This window comes from Pagrus pagrus (genome assembly GCF_965226575.1).
Source record: "Pagrus pagrus genome assembly, chromosome: 11".
In the NCBI taxonomy this organism is placed as follows: Eukaryota; Metazoa; Chordata; class Actinopteri; order Spariformes; family Sparidae; genus Pagrus; species Pagrus pagrus.
In genome coordinates, this window is record NC_140195.1 from 8609852 (window position 1) to 8631209 (window position 21358).

At 40.0% G+C, this 21358-nt stretch overlaps 2 protein-coding genes across 7 annotated transcripts in view; one reads left to right on the forward strand and one right to left on the reverse strand.

Moving 5' to 3' along the window:
- hmga1a (high mobility group AT-hook 1a) overlaps positions 1-21358 on the reverse strand; it is a gene marked incomplete at its 5' end in the record, with an annotated part of 280130 nt that overhangs the window by 164826 nt on the left and 93946 nt on the right. The gene's annotated exons all lie outside the window — the stretch shown is intronic.
- The window catches only part of LOC311265297 (metabotropic glutamate receptor 4-like), a 201695-nt gene that overhangs the window by 126384 nt on the left and 53953 nt on the right, over positions 1-21358 (forward strand). The window contains exon 3 of the mRNA XM_084366789.1: positions 10783-10999. Coding sequence (XP_084222915.1) covers positions 10783-10999 — 217 coding nt within the window. The remainder of the gene's footprint in view (positions 1-10782; positions 11000-21358) is intronic.

Consider the following 21358-nt stretch of genomic DNA (forward strand, 5'->3'; position numbering starts at 1 on the left):
TTTTTGTACCCCTCTGCTTGTCTGGATGGACTGACCTACTGTATTGAGAGGACATGTGGTCTGCACGTTATCATTATCTGGCCATTATTTTGTGAATCCTGCCTCCGTTTGATTTGTATGTGTGTCTTGGTTTTATGAACTGCGCTTGAGATTCACTTCACTTCAAAAGACATAAAAGAACAGTGTGAATTAGAGCATGGATACGCGACCCGAACCCATGGGGACCCACTGGGACCCATCAGGACCCGTCGGGGCATAACTTTTCAGCCCAGATTCTGACTTGAATTTAGAAATGATGTCCAGGTCCGGTTTACTGTGGTTTCTGTGATATCTGTGTGTAGAACAATGCCTTTCACAGTCATCTATACTGTACATGTCTGTAATCAGGCTATACAGCCAAGCTGTAACCATGGCAACAACTGTGTGACAGTAACACAAACTCAGTGCTTCAGCTCACATTAATTGCATCAGGCTCGGGTCACGTTTGGACATAAAAAACAAAACACCTGTCGAGTTCAGGTCGGGTTCAGTTACTACTTTCTTGGACTCGGTCTGGTTTGGACAGAAAAATGCAGCTGGAGCTGCATTCTGGCAGTACCTCAACTGATAAGCTCACTTTTAAAGTTGACTATGGAAAAACGTTTCTGCTATTTGTCATTTCAAATATGTGTCAAATATTTTTTATATTTTCATTTATAGTGCAGGATCCTCTCAGAGCATCTCTCAAATGATACTGGGGCCGCCAACACTCACATTCATGTAATACCTTCACTCAGAAGTGTTTATTTGTGTATTTTAAATGTGTCCAAAAATATTAATATTTGACTCCACAGTGAGCAGAAAATTGAGCCTTTGGACACTGAAGACACATTACTTTGAATCATCACTCTCAGGTGTAGTTTTTCTTGACTTGTTATGTTATTGTATCTATTTTTGAACTGAAACACTGGAGGTAATTATGGAGCAAAAGGTGGCAAATACACATACTTTCATGCACACAAAACTCACATTTTTCAAGAGCATCGCTGTCAAGCTGTCAAGTCTTCAGTGGACTTCCACTGAAGCTGGGAGCAGTGCCAAAGTGTTTTAACACAGCTCTTAATGTCTCAGTTACGCTGGCATCCATTGAGAACAATAAATGCATTTGTTGACAGTAATGTCTGACATTTTCTGTCTGTCTATTATGAACCCACAGGTTGAAGGCTGTACACTTCTAATGCTGTGCTGCTCGCCAGTTAAACCTGAATACTGCACGTCTTACTTCAGTGAGCTTTCTATGGAGCCCAGGAGGTGTCATGGAGAAAAATAAAACTATACTGTGATCTTGATTTAATAATGTGTGCTCTCGGATTACTAATTTGAGCTCTTTTTAATAATTCATGCTCTTGAATAAATAATCATGCTCTCAATTTAATAGTGTCTCTCACTACATCACAACAACAAAGCCACAAATCCACTCCTCATTGAAAAATATACACTAGCTGTATAGGTTAACTAGACCGGGCTTTTTCCCACATTCTAGCTGTGAGACAAAAGACACAATTTGTGTGGCTGTAATGGAAGCACCGCCCTCTCCAAAATCACTCAATACGTCCCCTTTTATGTTGAGTTGAGCCTCTTTCACTTTGTTCTACAATTTCACAGAGTCTGTAATACGTTAGATTAATAAATCTTACTTATTGTGTTGACATGTCGCGGCACTGAATAATCCGAGCGGCTTTGTTTGGACAGCGATATGAAATCCAGAGCACAAACCTTCCAGGCTCTGTACCGTTCTGTTGATTGGACTTATTATTTGGAGCTTGGCACACTGGCTGCCCTGAACCCAATTAAAGTGTGGTTCATACAGGAAGTGTACAGAGGAAAAACAGAATAGATTAACTGGTAGAAAGTGTATAAACACATAGTTAATAGAGTAGCTAAACATGAAAATTTAAATGACTATCTAGAAGTTATTTTACACGTTTTTAAACCGAGCATTTAGTCAGCGCTCTACGTGGCTGTGATAGAACCAGTGTAGCGAGATAGCAATCTGTCGCTGCGAGGTGTAGTCCAGCCATAATCAGCGATTACAGCTTGGATATTTCATGCCATGCACTAAAGATGGCTTGCTTTTGATTAATAATTGCATTACAGTAATCAAATTGTTGGCTGTAAATTGCATTCATTCCTCATCTGTTGTACTATGATCAATTGATTTGGTTTTATTTATGATTATTAAAAACAGAAAATGATAAGAAAAAAACACTTATTTCTAACATGAATCCAAGATGTTAAAAGACAACAGCCCAATCCTAGAATCCAAAAATACATCATGATAATTAAGCTTATAAAAAATAACCCTGACATAGAAAAAAACAAGGGCACCTGAAGCAACAATATAATTACAGATCTAATTATAAATCTGTTACACTTTTCCATACACAAGTTCCACATCATGGCACCAGATTCAAAAAGGACCGGCTGCATTAATCACTTGACGAACGTAACGGGAAAGGACACCAGCCTCGGCTCTGACATTGTTGAAATGACAAGCGTCAAAGAGCACATACGCACACAAATGGATGGTGCGTTGCGTGCTTTTAGTGAGTCATACGGTGTTGTTGGAAATAACACAGTTCAGTGAGAATAGGGTCCCAAAATTTGTTCAGCATTCTACCCAAAAATAAGTTGGTATTTTGCACCTCTGGATCCCTCATCTCAAGGTCAATGGGTTTTTTGAATGGGTTTTTTTCAATTAGATGCCTGGAATGAGGTCTGTTGTTGTGGTCCTCAAAAAGGCTGCTGCCAATAAGTGGCTAAATGAGACTACAGTACAGAGGTTGTTCAGGACATTAAATGACATAACAAATAACATCAAAAAGACTTATCTACTCATTAGACCACCTTTATGAGGCAGAATTTAATTGCAAACTATTCTCACTCAAACTTTCCAACTTGAAAATTGATCAATTTATGGTTAAGTGTGTATAGTATGGTGTAGTAGGAAGCTTAGAGGTGGTGGTGAAGATGAAGTCATGCAACAGTGATGGAGTTCATTTAAAGACTAATACAGCTATTACATTCTAGCGATTGCATTAATGCTTCAAAAACCATGAAAGGGCTGTCCATTTGTGAAGATTATCTTGCCGAACGAAACGTGTAAGTATCATAAACTTGTGTTCGCCGCAGAGCTTATTTTCTGAAATAATCCAAAATCCAATTATAAAATCCCATTGGCTTTTTGTCAGTGGTAAACCAACTTCAGGGTTAGCCCGTAGAAATTGTTTGATGATTATGAAGGACATATGCCAGGTCAAAGACAACACTGCTCAATAAAACAATTCTCAAAAGGCTATTCATCTATTGTAGAGGAAATATGAGGGATTCATGCAGAGTTGTAAGCAGGGAAAGTTGGCAAACAATTGGGTGATACCTTGCAGAGAAGTTTGATCGTTGGCCCAAGCCTCTGTGTGGAGCTTGCATTGTTCACTCTAGTCTCACCATATTGATCTCAGTAACAATGGGTTGAAAGATCCCATTGCGCTTTATGACTCAGCAGATTGCTTCTGCAGTTAGTCACAGTGTCAAACCAAGCTGTGGAGAGAGCAACCTTTTCTACTTGGCAGCGGTGAGGTGTCTTAATGACAAGAACACTGAAACTGTTGAGTAGCTGAATAAAAAGCACATAAAAATTCTCTTCACCACAATAGTTTGATCAATCGATATGCCAGGAGGAGCATTGTTTAACCAAATCTACACTGCAGGGATTCACTGACTGGAGCCTTCACCTTGGCTACCATCCAGAGTTATATTCAGCTGCTTCTTAATTGAATGGTGAAGACTACACGGTGTGCCTGAAGGTGCTGATGAGTGTCAGCAATATGGCTCTGTGGGACTCCCGTGAGAGCAAACGCAGGGTCTACATTTGCCTCTAACTGAACATGAAACATGAAATCAGCTGTGAAACTATAATTCTAATTATAAATTAGAAGCTACAGCACCATTTTCGGGGATTTTTTGTAGAGTTTCCCTAAAGGATACTGACAGACGAAGGTGTTAAGAAATGACCCTTAGCAAATCCCCACCCTGCTTAGTTACTGACGCACTCGAAATTGTATTCATTTTTGAAAGAATGGGCCCTTAATTTTACACAGAAGTAGAAAAATGTTGGACTGTTCATTTTGTCAGCTATTATTAGGACTGTTCTCAGATTTTATTAACTGTAGATTAGATTTAGAGGCCCTATTGTTACTCTAAACTCTGATATTGCATTTTGGATCCAATGCAATGGTTGTATTGGTACATGAATGGGGATTTTTCTGATGTGGCCTGCAATCTCATAAGATAGTATAGAAAGCTAATAATACTTTGGAAGTTACCTTAAGTTACAACAAGCTAGTTGGCAAAGTCTAAGTTCTTACTGCACATCATATGGTATCACTGTGTTGGTTTTGTTCCTGGAACACTATAATTAATGTTGCTCCTAGTACATCATTGAAACTGACTAATCATGTTTTTTTTTTTTAAAACGTCATAGCTTAGCGACTCGTGGAAAAAGCCCAAAAAATATGCACACATGGGAGAAGTCATCCTTTCAAATACATGTTTAACATGTAACACAGTTGATTGTTGAGTCTCATTGCCAACTCATCAGATACTGAGGCTTTGGGTTGGTGGCTGGCCCGACCTACTTTTGAAGAGTTGGGAGTGAGACTCAACAATCAGCTATCTTACAAATTGGACATTGTGAAGGGGTCTATTTTAACCCAAACCAGGTATTTTAGATCCCTAAACTTAGCCAAACAGCAACAGCAAACTGAAAAGAAATAGAAAATAATTAGTAAACAGTACAGTCCTATATTTAACCCACTCCACTACAAAAGCTTCTCCAGATACAGACTGCATCACTGTTTCATAAGTTAAGGAGGAAGGTCTATTATGATGTTCCAGGAAGAACACCAACACAAGTCACAAAGCTATGACATCGCAACAGTGTGCACACACTGGTGCACGTATAGAGAAATCTAGTACTCGACTGGCTCATCGTGCCAAGTCAAAGTTGCTAAGTTATGATTGGACAATCTCTGTTTTGGGGAGGGCTTTAGCAAAAATATTTACAGCTAAATCTGATGTGCTGAAGACATCAAATACCACAACCACCATTGGGCTTTATGTCTCAAATGACATAAAGTCCTGCTAACTGTCGTCAAGACACACGGGTCAGTTCATGCAAAACTTTTTCTTTCTGTTTTCACACGGCCGACTTATTTGCAGGAGGTATTTACTGAAACATTTCCTGAGGCCCGGTGGAAGCTTTTGATTTTTCTTCCCCAGCAAATAGTACAGATGTATAATATTTCTGTACAGTTCTAATGAGCATCATTACTCCTGCATTGATGCAGTGCCAAATGAGCTCATTGAATTTTTAAAAAGCCACAGTTATTTAAAGCAAGTGATTTGAACATTAAATCTGCATCAGAAATCTGCTTGAGACTCACATCACAGCTATTAAGCATATTTCCCAAGCCCATTAGCAATTAAATGGATAGTTCTGGGGTGAGAGATTGCAGATTAAAGTGCTTCTATAAACTTGAGGGGGGGAAACACAATGTATTGGTATACTCTGCGTGAAGTAATAGGGTCACATAGAGCTCAAATCAGAGGACAGGAAGCTCAGCTGCTTAAGTCCCAGCTCTGAGCAGATGGTAAGAGCACACAGCATCACTAAAAATGAAGCCATGAGAACGTTTTTTGAACAACCTACAGTAAGATCACCGCTGAATCTGGCTGCGAGTATAGTGAGCCAATCCTGAATTCAGTTTCACAGTGCAAGCTTTCATACATCGAAGCCCTCTGCCAAGATATTCTCTCCTTGCTTGCATATGGCACATTCTCTTTTCACAACACATCAAGCCTTTATTTTTCTTCCCAATCCCTCCTTCTTTTGATTCTCTTGGGGGAGATCAGAACAGGCCTTTGCTGTGGAATTTAATTTCTTGAGTCAATGCTAAGAAGTGGCTGTGTTCTATTAGAGGAAGCACAATGTTCAGGACTATCGCTGTAGTCCAGTGAGCAAGAAATCTCGCCAACACAAACACGATAAGCTCTGCCTGTCCCGGGGTTCTTGACAGAATGCTGAAATTGTGTGATTGTTACAGCAGTGAAAATCCCTCAGGTGAAAAATACAACACAGGGTAGCTTCACTGCAGCTCCCACTTATTTGGCAGATACGGCACCAAACACGTCAAGGCAGCACCAGAGTACATGACAGAAGGAAAATTAAAAACCCAAAAGAAAAGAGATATTTATAATTGGGTGCAAAACGTTTACTTGGATGTGACAGTTTAGCATAATTTTGATAATGAACATCAAAATCCACTTTTTCATTAGTAAGCTCAGTCTGTATTGTATTCTGGCATGTAACCAGAAATACTTCTATCTTTCTTCAAATTCAGCAACAGAACTGAATTAACAGCACACATTATAACCTCTGACAAAGGATTTTGAACAGTCATGCATGTTAGCCGGGAACGGTAATGATTGTGTTTTAAGCCTCAAAGACCTAGAACAATGTTTGGAGAGCCTGACTCTTGTGTAATTATTTTGTTTTTCCCACCCTGTTTTCGCAGTCAGCATCAAGTGCCATACATCAACCGATTCCAGTTTTTTGTCTGAGAATAGATGAATTTACCAGATTTAAAATGGTGTTTTGTTTTTTTTACTGTGAAGTCAGACAACCTCAAGATGTTTAGTTTTTTTTATTTGAAAAATATCTACACTTGGATGTCTTTTGTCTGTATCTGACCTTTCCTGTGCAAGTTACAGCCATTTATGATACTATCCACAGCATTTTTTAGTGAAAACAGTTATAATCCTATATTCCTGACCATGTAGATCCAAAAAGTTCAGATTATTAAATCATAACAGAGAACATTGAAGCAAAGTGACTTTTTTCAGAAAAATATATTATCCATTAACACAAACAACAAAACTTGCATTGTTTGTGTTCACTACAGAGCCCCTGAATGCCCAAACAAGAGAAAACTGAGAAATTCAACTTTACATGAGTTTTTCAAGCATATGGATAGGATTTGTGGTTTCAAAGCTGTTAAACATTTAAAAACAATAGCTATTTTTAGCTGCAGGCAGCTGTCTTGGTTTTTGAGGGTTAAAACTCCTCTTGGAGGAGAGTTCACATAATGCTGACAGGTGCTATAATGAGATACATTTTTATCCATGTCCATATCCACCTTGTATTTTATTCTGAAGAACATACTGTACTTACTCTGCATAATTAACAAATACAAGCACATGCGTCATTGAGGTGCTGATTTAAGTGCAAATGGGCAAAAGGTTAATTTTCACTGTGCTGCTGTGCGCTCGCATGTTGAAATAGTCTATAATGAGACATTGTTAACACCTTCCAAACACCTTTGTGCAACACTTCAATTTCAGTTTGCTAAATCCCGCCATATGACGTCAAAGCAGTGAGTTAAAAAAAAACACACACAAAAAAAAAAACAAGATCACACTTTCATTGCTTCCAAGAGGGAGAGAACACCGATGTATAGGCAGGAAAGTTCTGCCAACCATCAAGACAGCCATGAAGTGAGCGAACCTGGGGGTCAGGTGCACCTTCGTACGCTGCTCTCACCAGGTGTTAAATCAACAAGTCAGCTGACTGCTGCTAGTCCACAGGGTGCAGGCTCAACACATGCCAGAGACCCTGTCAAGGTCTGTGTCTCTGAGTGCATCCCAGAGGAACATGTGCATGAAGCATGTCAGCCTCCAACATCAATGTCATTCAGTGCTCACAGTTCATGAAGCAGTGCAATTTGCACAAGCAATTCTAGCTGAAAACAAGACGAGCAGCGCAGAATCGCTGTGCAGGCACGACACAAAGTGATGGCCTGGGACGAGTGGAAGGCGTCAGTCCAGAGGGCTGACTTGCAACGTGCACATGGTCCATTAGCGCACACAGATTTCCCTTTTTTTTGCCTTTTCTCTTTCAAAGGGAATCGAGTTAACGAGGCCGCCTTTGACTGGCATGTTTGCCGTATCGCAAGTCATTACCTATAAAAGCCAAGCCTCCGCTGAAGCACTACTTTAAAATATTAAAAAAACATGACACGAGAGGACATCTTTTACATTCATTTATTACTGGTTGTGCACTTGCTGCTCCTTGTTCGGGCTTTACGCAGTGGATCCCTGTGGCATAAAAGAAAGTCGGTGTTGAGTTACATGAGCTGTTCGGAGCTCTGAGGTCACGGGCATAGATTGAACAGCTGTGCTCCTCACACATGCTGCAGCAACAAGCAGGGAGCACAGTAGTAGCGCAATCAGTGCAGTGCTGCAGCTGACTACATCAAAGGCCTCCGCTGTGGGAAGTGAGGGAGAGAGGAAGGGACGATAGCACTTCCACAGCGATCTGTCTGCAGTTACTGGAGCAAATATTTGTATAGTAGGACTGTCGGTGGGTAAAGCTTGATGTAGCATTGCTTGATGTAAGTACTATGAGGGGTTGGGTAGGTAACTTTCCCTCCAAAACATACCATTCTTATTTTCAAATTAACAAAAAACAGATATGTAAAGTCACACATCTTTCAAGCTGTAAGGAAATACTGTTGTTCTAACACACTGCAGGTTTCAAGGTGTTTTTCAGTGTCATATTCAGCTTATGTCTCCAACAACACATTCTTCCTTTTTCCCATAGAGATACTTGAAGGTGACAATATTTGTATGAATCCCCAGAGCAACCTGAGGCGCCATGACAAACAATATTTGGAAAGGATTCATTCACGTGTCAGTCATCAGATGAAAAGGCACTGTCAAAGTCATTTTTCTGATCCCGTTTTGATCCCACTGAAAAAATATGTGCCATTCAAATTCAAATTTGATCTCAAGAATTCAGAAAACACACATAGCTTATTGGATTGGTGTGCTGTAAGTGTGAAAATGGAAAGTTTGAACTTGGTAAAACTCCCATTTGTCACCATAATGTTCTTGTGTATGTGTTTTTTTTAAAATGGTTCATTAAGAATTTCATTGTTTGTTAAAAGTGAAATAACTTTTAACTAAAGTACAATTAACTATACATTTCCCATTTATTAATGGTGGTTATCATAACGTGTTACTAAAGTCCCTATAGGCCCACTCTTGCCACTTGGCAGCCATCTTGGCCACGCCCACAGCAGTTATTTGGGGCTAAAGAGACCAGGCCCCTATTTAAATTCATGGGGAGAGAGCCAGAACTTGCTCACCGAGTCAAACATACTGCATGTACAAAATCGGCAGTCATATCTGATAAAAATGCTTAAAAAGACTTTGCCCTGCAACAAGGTTTAAAACGCCCTTCCCCACAGGTTATACTTCTACAACGCCAACTTCTTTTATGGCTCAGTGCAGAGTGGCCCTCAAAAGAGTGCCTGAACAAATGCAATTTAATGTCTAATGTTTTAGTAACCTCACCTTGCTTGGTGCTAATGTACCTGTGCATTAGAGTGTATTCCTTTTCCATGCTCATTAGAGGTCATCAATCTTAACTGTGCACTCCCCTCAACACAACAACACGACTGGCTTATATCTTTCTCGCTTCGGCTGTCATAAAGCAAACGATTGGCTTTTGGGGGGAAGGGGCAGAATAAGTTACATACAACCACCATCTCTCGCATTACGGATTTTTCCATTCAATGCCCTAAGTGGTCTGTCTTTCTCTTAAAATGTCTCTGGTGTGACCTCTTCTAAGCTTCAAGACAAGGAGTCTACTTTGATACTGGGCTGGTTCATGCACACTGAAAGATGTTCACTCACTGATTCATACACAGTCAAAATCTATTCTGGTTTTTAAAGCAGCTGCCAATCTGCCTTCTACTGCCTGAATTTATCAACCGTAGGGAATCTGGACAAAAAAAATTGCATCAGCATTAAAAGTGTGTCTATATTTGAAGTTAAACCATGAAACACATTATTGAATGTCATAAAATCTGGTCAGTTAACTTCCTAACTGTGTGGCACAGAAGCCATAGGAATTTCACAGGAGTTATTGCCAGCCATAAATCTGAAACAACTTGAGCAAGCAAAAGTTGAGATTACATAGCAAGTAAGAGTTTCCTGCTAGAGGCAGTTTCTAAACGACTTATGTTGTGAAACTAAGAATGGGAGTTAAACCTTTTATAACAGCGGCTCGTGGAGACAAGCAGAACTGAAAATAGCACTTGTGTCGTCTAAAACTGATTTTTCAAAAGACTATCAGAAGACTATTAAAGAACATCTAAAACAGTTTCTAAAAGTTTGACTTGTTTATCTTCCATCCTTTGAGATATCCCTCATAATTTATCCTTACTGGGTTCAACGGTTATATAAACTGAACACAATAAGGTTATATTATATTTCCAGCTCTCTAGCCTTTTTCCATTTTTGACAAGAACACTGGGTATTATTGCTGCTTTGGAGGCAAATAATCTTTTGCCTATATGTTTTTCAACACCAAACAAATTTCACATTATGTTAGTGACAAGTGTGAATTTATCAACGGATTAGTGTTGCCTGACTGCTGTGGAAATCACCTCTCAGAAAAGTATTGTAGCTAAGCCTGTGATCACCAGGACTATTTAAAGCAATGGTGTGCCAACTGTAGAGGGTGAATAACACAGAGAGAGAAGGCTTCAACAGATGTTAGGTGTCATATTATAATCATGCATCCTTACACGCAACTGCAGAGAAACTTTCCTGCTGTATAGATAATTAATGTGCATGAAGCATATTGTTCACAGTCTCTCTCTCTTTCTTCCTCTCTCATAGATCCCTCAGGTGAGCTACGCCTCCACGGCTCCTGAGCTGAGCGACAACACCCGCTACGACTTCTTCTCCCGCGTGGTGCCCCCAGACACCTACCAGGCCCAGGCCATGGTGGACATCGTCAAAGCCATGCGCTGGAACTACGTCTCCACCGTGGCTTCTGAGGGAAACTATGGAGAAAGTGGCGTTGATGCGTTTATTCAAAAGTCTCGAGAGGACGGTGAGTCTCTCTACAAACATTCATCCAAGCATCTCAGAGTTTATCTACACGGATTTGAAAGTGTTTCTCGCTACAGTACGTGAATCTCATTTTGTGAACCACTGACAGTGTTTCTCTGTTACTGGACGAGCCATTGAGACTCTCAAAACAACTTCCAAAAATCAAACTCCAAGTATATAAAGAAATCCATTGATTAAGAGATTTGTTTCATTTCACTTTGTGCTACACTTGATTTAACCTGAGAGTTATTTAGAAAGCAGCAGGATTAGATGTTATATGTTGGAATGTAAATCATGGCTTACATCTGATGAGCATAATATAAAAAGGAGCTTATGGATTTTCTTTTGTACAATACTGTAATGAGTAAAGCCGAAACAGACTGTGGAAATAAACAAGCCAGTAAACAGGAGCAGAAGCGACGCTTAGAACAGTGTTGTTAAAAGTACCCCAAAGTCATAGTTGAATAAAAGTACGGATGTTGTTTAAAAATATTACTTTGGTAAAAGTGAAAGTCACCCATATGAACAGAACCTGGGAAAAGGTTGTTGATATTTAATTTACTGAGAATTTTCTGGCAATAAATGTACTTCAGTATCAAAAAAGTAAAATCAAATTAAACGTATGTTTTCTGCAAAGTATCTAGTAACTAAAGTTATCAAATGAATGTAGTGGAGTAAAAAAGTTAAACATTTGCCCCCAAAATGTAGTGTGTGAAGTATAAAGTAGCAGAAAATGGAAAAAACTCAAGTTATGTACAAGTACCTCAAAACTGTACTCAAGTTGAGTTCTTGAGTAAATCATCACTAGCTGTAAATGCTGTATTGGTTCAAATTACGTGGAGGTCACACCATGAAATAAATGCTATGTAGCTGAATATATAGGTGAATAATAACTTGTAAAGGCTGAGGGCCTGGTCAGTCAAACATTTTGGAAAGTCAAATTATGATCAGAATTTAATTAAATTGATAGAAATCATTAAACTCAGAGGCTTCGTGTGTGAAAGAGTCAACATTGGTCAAATTTGCTGGCAATTTTTCCCCATTAACCACTGGCAAACTGTCAAACTAGGTATGATTATGTTCCTGTGGCTTTGCATCGAGCTCCAAACTCTCCTTACCAGGGAATACTTGTATCTGCGACACAAGTGCATACAGAAGATTCAATTAAAGGGAATTAAATTTAATTATCAGATATCGGGAAGCTGTGACAATGGGGACTTGAGGTTGCAGAGCTACATAAGGAGCTGGCTTTGTACAGTGTTGGGAATACAGTCATTTTGGCACAGGAAGCTGCCGGCACGAGCTCAGCCTGACCCCTGACCCCTTCTGAAGCAGAATGTAATCAGTACCGACATGTCCAGTACTCTCTGTGCCACTGCGTCGCTTTCTTTCCTGCCAGCTCTAAGCTGCTGCCCATCACCAGTCATCCTGGAGAGGCACCAGCGGCAGATTACCCCCGCTGAGCCCTCCAGCCTGTCCAGCTGAGCACCAAACTATGGACTGTTTGCCTCACAGTCTAAAGGGGACTTAAAACCCAACACAACAATTCCACTATGATTTGAGCTTTTTCTCTTTCTCTTTTTTGAAAACACTCTTTCAATTTGTCCTCCTTCTTTTGAAGATAATGGTATTTAATGCTAATTAAGGCTTATGAATTTAAATATTTTTGCATGAGCCTCGGTTCTTTAGAGTCACCAAATGCACATGAAAAGGACAGATATAAAGAGGAGAAAACCTCTGGGTGCTCAGTGGCAGTAATGGCCTCAACGCTCACGTAGAGGTCGGAACTATCCTTTAAATGGGCGGGTGGAAACTGATTCTCAAATAAATCCCAACAGACAGGGATGTAACTTTTCAAAAATGGTTAAAATCTTTTAGTTTGGGTCTGATTCCTTCTGCCTTTGCATGTCTTACATTTTCAATCTTTGCTTCATGGGAATAACGTAATTTTACACAGAGGTAGGCATCTATGAGAGGTGGATGGGGAGTGAGCAACAGTTGGCTGTGACGCACTAGAAGGATAAAAGTCATTGAAAACAACTATTCATTTTAAACTAAACAAACTAAACAAACAAACAAAGTGTTGATGAAGGTTCTCAGTGATGAGTCATGGATGAGTGGTGAAACGTCTTCGAGAAGCTGCCACGAGTCCAGTTGCAAGTCATAAGTTGTATTCGCTCTAAAAGTTATTCAAAAACATATCTATGCCTTCAGGGGTTGTAACTACACAATCCATTTTAATGATAAACAAATGCACCTTTTTTTGACATGAAGACTCACAATCAGTCACCTCACAAATCCTGAACTCGGATGTCTCTGGATCTGCTCTTTTCTTATTCTCAGATTGTCTCACTGAGCCGCGTTAAGAATCCCTGAAGGTGCCTCCAATGCACTCCTCTCCACTCTCATCGCAACCTTTCATTAAATCAAGCCCTAACTGAGTCACGAATGCTTAAAGCCTTGCAAACTTCCCCTTTGTTCACCTGTGCTGTCTTCAGCTACAAAGATCTTAAACTTTCTAAAGGATTTTATTGCATTTAACAATGTCAATTCAGAGTCAAGTGTCCCACCTGAGGTTACACATTAATTAGAAATTAGAAACTACAAGAAGAGGAGGCTTCTAGTCTCCAATGTCTCAACACAAAAGGTCAATCATCCGTCTAAGGACATTTGATGTGGCTTCTAAAAGCCATGTACTACTGCATCAGTGTGGGAAACCTGAGGAAGCACAACAGAGCAAAGACTGTGTTCTCTTTGTTTTGTTTTGTCAAACTTTTGTTTTTCGAGCACTTTCTTAAATTTCACTGTCACTTGATTTAACCACCTGCCAATGAAAGACAGCATGTCAGCCAAAAAACCTGTCAACCACGCATGCAAAGTGATTGTCTCGAGACAAACGCTGCACTCTTTTCACTGCCTCTCAATTGTAAACAAGAATCTAGACAAGTATCTGTCAAAGTCAGTCCGTTGGCAGCTCCTTCAAATAACACGACTATGAGCGATTTTTGCTAAACATTTACAAATGGCTGTTTACTGCGTGCTGTAGTCTTGCTTGATTCCCTTGTGCTCTCCTCCAATTCAGGCTTTGATTGATTATACAAGAGAGACACAGAGGACAAGCAGGCAGCTCTGTCAAAATCAAAGCCACAGGTATTTGGCTGCTAAATGGGTTCTGCAGTTATCTGCTCACATAATAAAACAGCCAGATCAGAAGTGGCCAAATGTTCTATCTCATTAACCAGCCAAAAGCCATACTGAGCAGCAGTCTCACCCACCTAATGTCAGATCCGCCCTGTTTTTTCACTGTGCAGCTCTGTGTGGATGCAAACAGACACATTTACTTCTTTGAGGAAAACACTTCTGGTTTCAACTCAGGATGTTACTGTTATCTATTTGCTGCATTCCATGTGTGTACGTGCAAGAAAATTGTTGGCGATATCAATTCCAGCTGAGCAGCCAGTTAGGTCGCACTTTATTTTAGAGTACACGAAAAAGCCGACCTTTGCATCAAATTAGACGAAACCAGAAATAATATGAGAGCAAGCAGGCGTAGTTATACCCTGTGTACTATATTATATCACTCCACCAATCTACCAAGCTGCACCATATTTTGTAGTTCTAGGTAAGAGTCAAAAGAAATCATCAGAGCAAAAATTCTTACCTTACACTAGCTACAAAACATGGGATGATGATCATGATGATATTTTACAGTCTGCTTCCCTCCCTGGGGGCCAAATAAAGAAATTATTTCTGGTTTTATGCAATTTCCTACAACAGCCATTCCCAAACTTAAGAATGTCGTGGCCCAATAAATAAATAAATAAAGACTAACACGTAATTTAACTCCCGTTATATCAGTTCTGATTTTAAAAAGTCAATATTTTATATCTTAAATATTGCGATCATTTTGACAGATGATGCAGTTGCAATATGATTTCACAGCTAGAGGGAATGATCATTTTCGCAGCAGGCCGTTCTTTAGGCAGTAGCTCATCACGGAACAGATGAAATATCAGTTCTTAAATCTGCTGCCATTGGAAACACCCACCAAGATGGTTGAAACTTGGAGTCTATTTCCATAAATATGATCAAAACAGCTTTGTCCTATTTGGAACACAATAAATGAAGTGACGCCTGCAAGCTAGTTCAGGCAGGCGACTCGAGCTGCACCACTATACGCATGACATGCCCCACTCTCCACACTCATCAACCAAGCGCACCCTGTAAATTTGGCGGTCTATTTAAACTGCAAAAATTCTCCCATCTCTCCCTTTGCCTGTCAATGCACCGCTGCCCTGCGTCAGTATTGCTGCATATTCTTTCAGCCCCACCACCACCCCAGCATCCACCTGTAGGCTCCGACTGGGGGGGTTCAAGATGTTTTGCTCATCACTCCCTAATATCTCTACGTAAACATATCCGCGGTCAGTGATGAGGTCGGAGCCCGGACGGCAAACTCTAACCATGTTTTTGCTGCTGTAATAAACATTTCAAACGATAGTTGTCTGACCGAGCTGCAGGACCGTTATAGAGAGAAGAATTTCAGTTAATTTTTTGCGATTAGTGCTTTATTCGTTCTCGAGGACATTGTAGCAGGGATGCTAATGCTAAAAGAAAACAAACTGCTGTGTTGACCCACGGACCATATGCTTGTGATGTCCTAACGTCAACACACAGCAGCTGTTGTGTCTGTGACTTCAGTTTCATTTCCTGCACAGTCAACAGCCAGCGTCACACTCATAAATGGACATTATATCTTTAATTTGGCCTTTTCTTCACAGCACCCCACAGTTTAATGGTTCTGTTTGAAGCTAGCTCGAGGATGATTTTAAAAGTCCATTTGCTTCCTGGCAAAAGGAAATAGAATGGAAAAAATGAGTTTTTGATAATTAGCCCAACACACAGCCCGATTGGTTTTAATATTATATTTTTGGTCAAATAAACATCTTCAAGAAGTATAATGTAGAGGTGGTTTTGTGGGGGACGGGGGGTTGTGTGACATGTTAGATGACATAAGGACCTGCTAGTGAATCTGATATCATCTGAACAGGGCTCACTGGGCTTTCATGTGGAAACAGAATTAAACTGGAAACTCACACAGTATTTGATCAGACCGGCTGGACTTGAGTGTCTGTACTGTGGAGCGGTAACAGTTTGACAATGGGCCAGTCGATATCTCAGAGGAGGTTGCAAATAACCTTTAGTGTTTCTGTGAGAGCAAGCATGAACTCCGGATGAAAGAGAATTACAATTTGGAAAATCAAGTGGGACTGGTATGGATCCACTTAGACATTGTCTTTTGTCCCTTAAGTCTAGGGAACCAGGTTAGGAAGAGTTGAAATATTTCTTTGAATGAGAGCGCTTTGAAAATGAAAAATGACAGTTTTGCTCCCACTAAAGGCAGCGTACTTGTAGTTATCAGAAAAAGCATGCGAGCATGAACGTCCAAACTCAAAAAGAAGAAAATGTGTTCTTGAGCTCAGATAATCCAGATAGCTTTTCTATAAACAGCCAGACGTCCTTAATCATGTATGAGGCTCTTACACAATTGTAACACCTTTCTCTGAATCTGTTCTTCAGCAGTGACAAATCAAAGGATAACAAAACAGTGACGCATTAGCTACAACATATGCCATTTAGGAGTCATCATCATCTTCATCATGCTGCCTTCAGCTCTCTTGAATTTCTCTGACCTCAACGTTTATCTAGGATGAGAAATAATCGTGTTTTCTATGATTGAAAAAAAATATTGTCAGCAGGAGTTTTAGGGTTTTGTGCCATTCTAAACACATGGCAGGCTAAGATGACAACTACATTTTCACTTTTTGTGTTGCCGTGTTCAAAAGGCCTCCGAAAGGGTGGGAATTTTGGCAAGCTTCTCCTCCTTTTCTCTTCTTTTGTAGGAACTTTGTCTCTGGATTTGTTTTGACTGCAAAGCAACAAATCAGTTAACCTCACACCGACTACTTAAGGAAAAGTAATGGGATCACCAAAGTCATTAAGATTCAGCCTCTGGGGAGAATGAATAGGTGAACCACATTTCAAGGCAATTCCTCCGACAAAAACTTCACTAAAACCAAAATTGTCAGTCTTATGGTAGTGCTAAAGAAAAGGCATGGATGCCCATGAATTCATTACAATCCATGCGTTCACACTATATTCTAGGCTATTTTAGGACACACGATATATATCTAGATACTTTAAAATATCCTCAAAAGCGCTTCATATACGCTAGGACTGGACAACAAATCAAATACCCCGATATCAATATTGCAACTACAACATCGTAGTGATGACTATTGGCACTTTTGATAAGTAATCATCACTAATAGAAATAGTGGATATAATTACTTGGTGAGTAAAGACACATATTAGAACAAGTAGAACTGTCTGTTGAGTTCAGGAAATAAAATCACTTCACTGTAACACAGCCTTTAAAAACAGGAAAAGACAACACTCGTGCAATATCAAGATAGCCAAAATCCAACACGATATATAGTCAATATCACAATATGGATATAATATCAATATACTGCTCAGCCCTGTCTCAAACTGCAAATAATATGGTCAGAGAAAGAAAGCTTTTGCTTATTCACTCGATTATTTTTCCCGGAAAGCGACACAGCAGATCCAGTAAAGGGATTCTCAGCAGTGGAGATGCAGAAGAGGGAAGACAGGCATAAATGTTTAATGCTAGACCGTGCAAGCTTCGCATAGAGAACCTGTTTGTATTGGTCTCCAAAGTGTGTCAGCCCCTATATTTGGGCATGCTGAATAGTGTCAACATCAGGGCAGTCTTAAAAAAGGCAACACGTCAGACATCATTTCATCTGCAGCTGCTGGACTGTCACTGAAACATTCCACGATCGAGACGCAGGGCGGCATTTTCCTTTGGGGTCATTCCCATTGTATGACAACATCTATCAAACCACCCCTCGGGATTAAAGCTGGAGTGCCATTATGGAAAATTATTACGACAAAAAGCGTTTCATTTTTCTTCCAGTATGAGGTCTAGCTGTTGTCACCCTTAAAATGCAAGGCTGTCCTTGATGCACAAGTCTTTGCTCCCTCAGTAGATTTCTCTCTGTTTATTCTTTTCTCTGAAAGCTGCTCTGCCTCCAGTGTCCTTATTAGAGAGTGTACGGTCCTCTGCTATAACGGAGGCTGACACTCCATGTCATTTTATCCTCACCCTGTGAAAAGAAGTGTGATTTTTTCTCCAGTGGATATTGCACACTTACCTCATGTATCCCTGTATGTAATCAAATTCAGTGGATTTTACAGAGTTAGGTGGTGACACCGCTTAAAATTAAATTATTGGAAGAATTTGTCTCAGGTAGACGTATGAAATGAAACCTGGAACATCTGTGAAACCATTTTTTAGCTTTGTTTCTTGTTGTGCTTTCGTTTTCCAAATCTGCACCGTAACAAATTGCCATCTAAGATTAGTTAGGTGGATCATTTCAGATCGCAATTAATACGATTTGGTTTTTTTTTCGTGAATGACAGTTGCAGCAGAGGAGGAGGAGGAGGAGGAGACGGAGGGTAAAGATAGCACACAGCATCCCAGGGATGACAGGGAGATTATGCAAATGTTAGAAATGAGGGTTGTGTACCTGCACCCTTTGTCATGAGGGAAATGTCAAGAGGAATTATTTGAATACTCATTAACCTGAAACATCTAGTGAAAAATGTCGTCGGAGGAAGAGTTTCTGCTAAAAGTTTAGTGTGGACAATGCAAACAGGATATTACTTATTATGTAAATACACCACCTACAAGCTCACTGTGTAATTAATTGTTTTCATGTGTACAGTCTTATTCTACCACGATGAAAGCAATTACAAGAACATCCCGGACAATTCAATAAGTAAGTTAATAGCGTTATGCAAATTTCTAGCTTCCTGTTTAATGTACTTTCTTGTTCCAATTATACTTCGTGTGAAAGAAAAGAGAAGGAAGAAAGATAGGAAACAAAGAAGAGTGGGAGGGAGGAGAGTAGGAGTTCACGTCCCCTCGACTCAACATGTCAGACACAGGAAATCCCTGTCAGAGCTCAGGCAGCTGCTCCTCCTGCTTCAGGCCTCATTGAGCCCTGATGGATGCTGTGTTGGGCTACTGAGGGTTAAAAGAGACGTTAGTTGAATTCACTCTGTGCAAGCACCTGTATCTTGGGTATTATCTCCAGCACTGTTCCCCTGCTGACATTATTCATACTACTGCACGGCCATCAAGTGGCAAAAGACGGGTAGGTAGAGCTGCGCGCAATGTGGGGATATTGCTGTATATATGCTTAGGCTGCAGAGCAGTGCACGTGTTCAAAGCTAGAACAAAAGAGGCTAGAAATGTAAAAATCCAGACAAGTGCGTCATAACAATAGCAAATATATAAACTAGGACGAAGCATTTTTTCAGGATACATATTTAACTTGTGTTTTGGCTTTAACAAAAATAGAAAACAAGTCATTTACAGAGCCCCGACAATAACACTTGATTGAATTTCCTCTATCTCCACTCCACTTACACCGTTATGCTGCCCTGCCCATTCAACACTTTTCTATCTTCTTTTGTTCATTACCTTGTTTGATTAGCAATTTGCGCCTCTTCGCAAAAGGTTTCATATCTTGAAAACTGTCACCGCTACATTTCCAAGTGTTGCTTTATGATCCTTTCAACCACCTGGAAAGCCGGTTGCTCAGGCAGTTTGAGAATCAATGAAGGATTTTAGCTGCAGGTGTGCGGAGACAGAACGATTGTCAAGACTCTGCCACGGATCCGCTATTTGCATAATGTGCTTTATCTCATTGTGTCACAGAGACGTGCCAACGCGGCGTGACAGAATTTTCCAAACTTACCAATCAAAACACTCAAATCTGGTGCTTTGGTTTATCTAGCCTCGACTTCCTCAGGTATTCTATCTAATCCGTGGTTTGTATTAAACATTGAGAGACATGTGATTAGGAGAAGGGTAGGTAATCTGCGAAATGGAAAGTTTAAGATCTGTGTTTGTAGTTGAAGAAAGAAGTTGCAATTTCCTGAGGAAACTCAAACTCTACCTTGTAATATTTAACCTTATCCACTTTGAGGCCAGGAGTTGCAGACCACTATTTTGGCACAATAACAATTTAACAACAGAGAGCACTCATCTGAGGATTGTTCATTACTGTATCTTGGAGAAGCTGTAGGCCCTGCACGGCTGGTCTGGCCTCTGCAGGAGGCCGTCCTGGGGCCTGCCAGAGGCTGTATTAAAGGTGAAGACACTTTATCACAAAATAGATGAACCTTCAGGTAGTTGGACGTGCCGCAGCTTAGGGGGCATCCATGAACCTTGGAGCAGACTGATGGTGCAGCACATGTTTCAAAAGACACACGTACGTCTGCTACATGTACTTGAAAAAAATATATTTCTTGGTTCAAAATGTGTTATGTGTAAAGAGTTGGTGTAACAAGTCAGAAACAAACTTAACTTCTTTTAGTTTAAGTTTGTGTTTTCAGTCTGAGCTCTCTTTCAGAAGCCCCTACAATGTATTTCTCCTCTCTTTAATCAGAGAATCGAAGGCTTTTTGAGTATCCTCATTTTCTTGGGGAAAAGAGGCCTAATTGCAAGTGTAAATGCCTTTTATTTGCAAATTTGAAAATGTTAACTTTGAAAGTTACAGCACTCTCACTAAGTAAGAAATATGAAGCTAAATGAAAAGTAAATAGCTCCTGAGTGAACCAAAACTATTAATTATTGTCATTATTATTGTATCGGCAGATCATTTTCTTGATTATTCAATAATTATTTTCTAATGTGTAAGAAAATAGTGAAAAATGCACAGCCCAATGTTCAAATTGCTTGTTGTATGCAACCAACAGTCCAAAACCACTAGACATTCACTTTACTGTTATTTTTAACAAAGAAAAGAGTGGAAGCGATATAGTCCAATACGATCCACAAATAAGTAAGAAGACATCTTGCCAGCAAGGTCATGTTAAGCCAGGTTGTACTGTGACTTAAGGAGTAAGCATATTTACAGAAAAACACCACTGACCATTTATACTGCCACAGCTCTTTGTCTGGGACCACACAGAACTTGCTGCTGGCAGTATCAGCAAGTCACAATGAAGAATGCCAGCGACACCAAGAAGCTATTTATCACATCTGAAGCACTGATAAAGAAACTACTGTGATATGCCAGGGAACTAAAAAAGAGATTTAAATCCAGAATGCCAGCCATTATTTCACTCATCTGCTGCCAGAAACACATGCTAGCTACGGAGGTGAAATATCGAGCCTGGCAGTCTAACATCAAATGTAGTTGAAGGAAAGTTTTCAGCAGCCCTTTTGACAATGTGAGAATGTGCACCTCGAGGCCCGCTT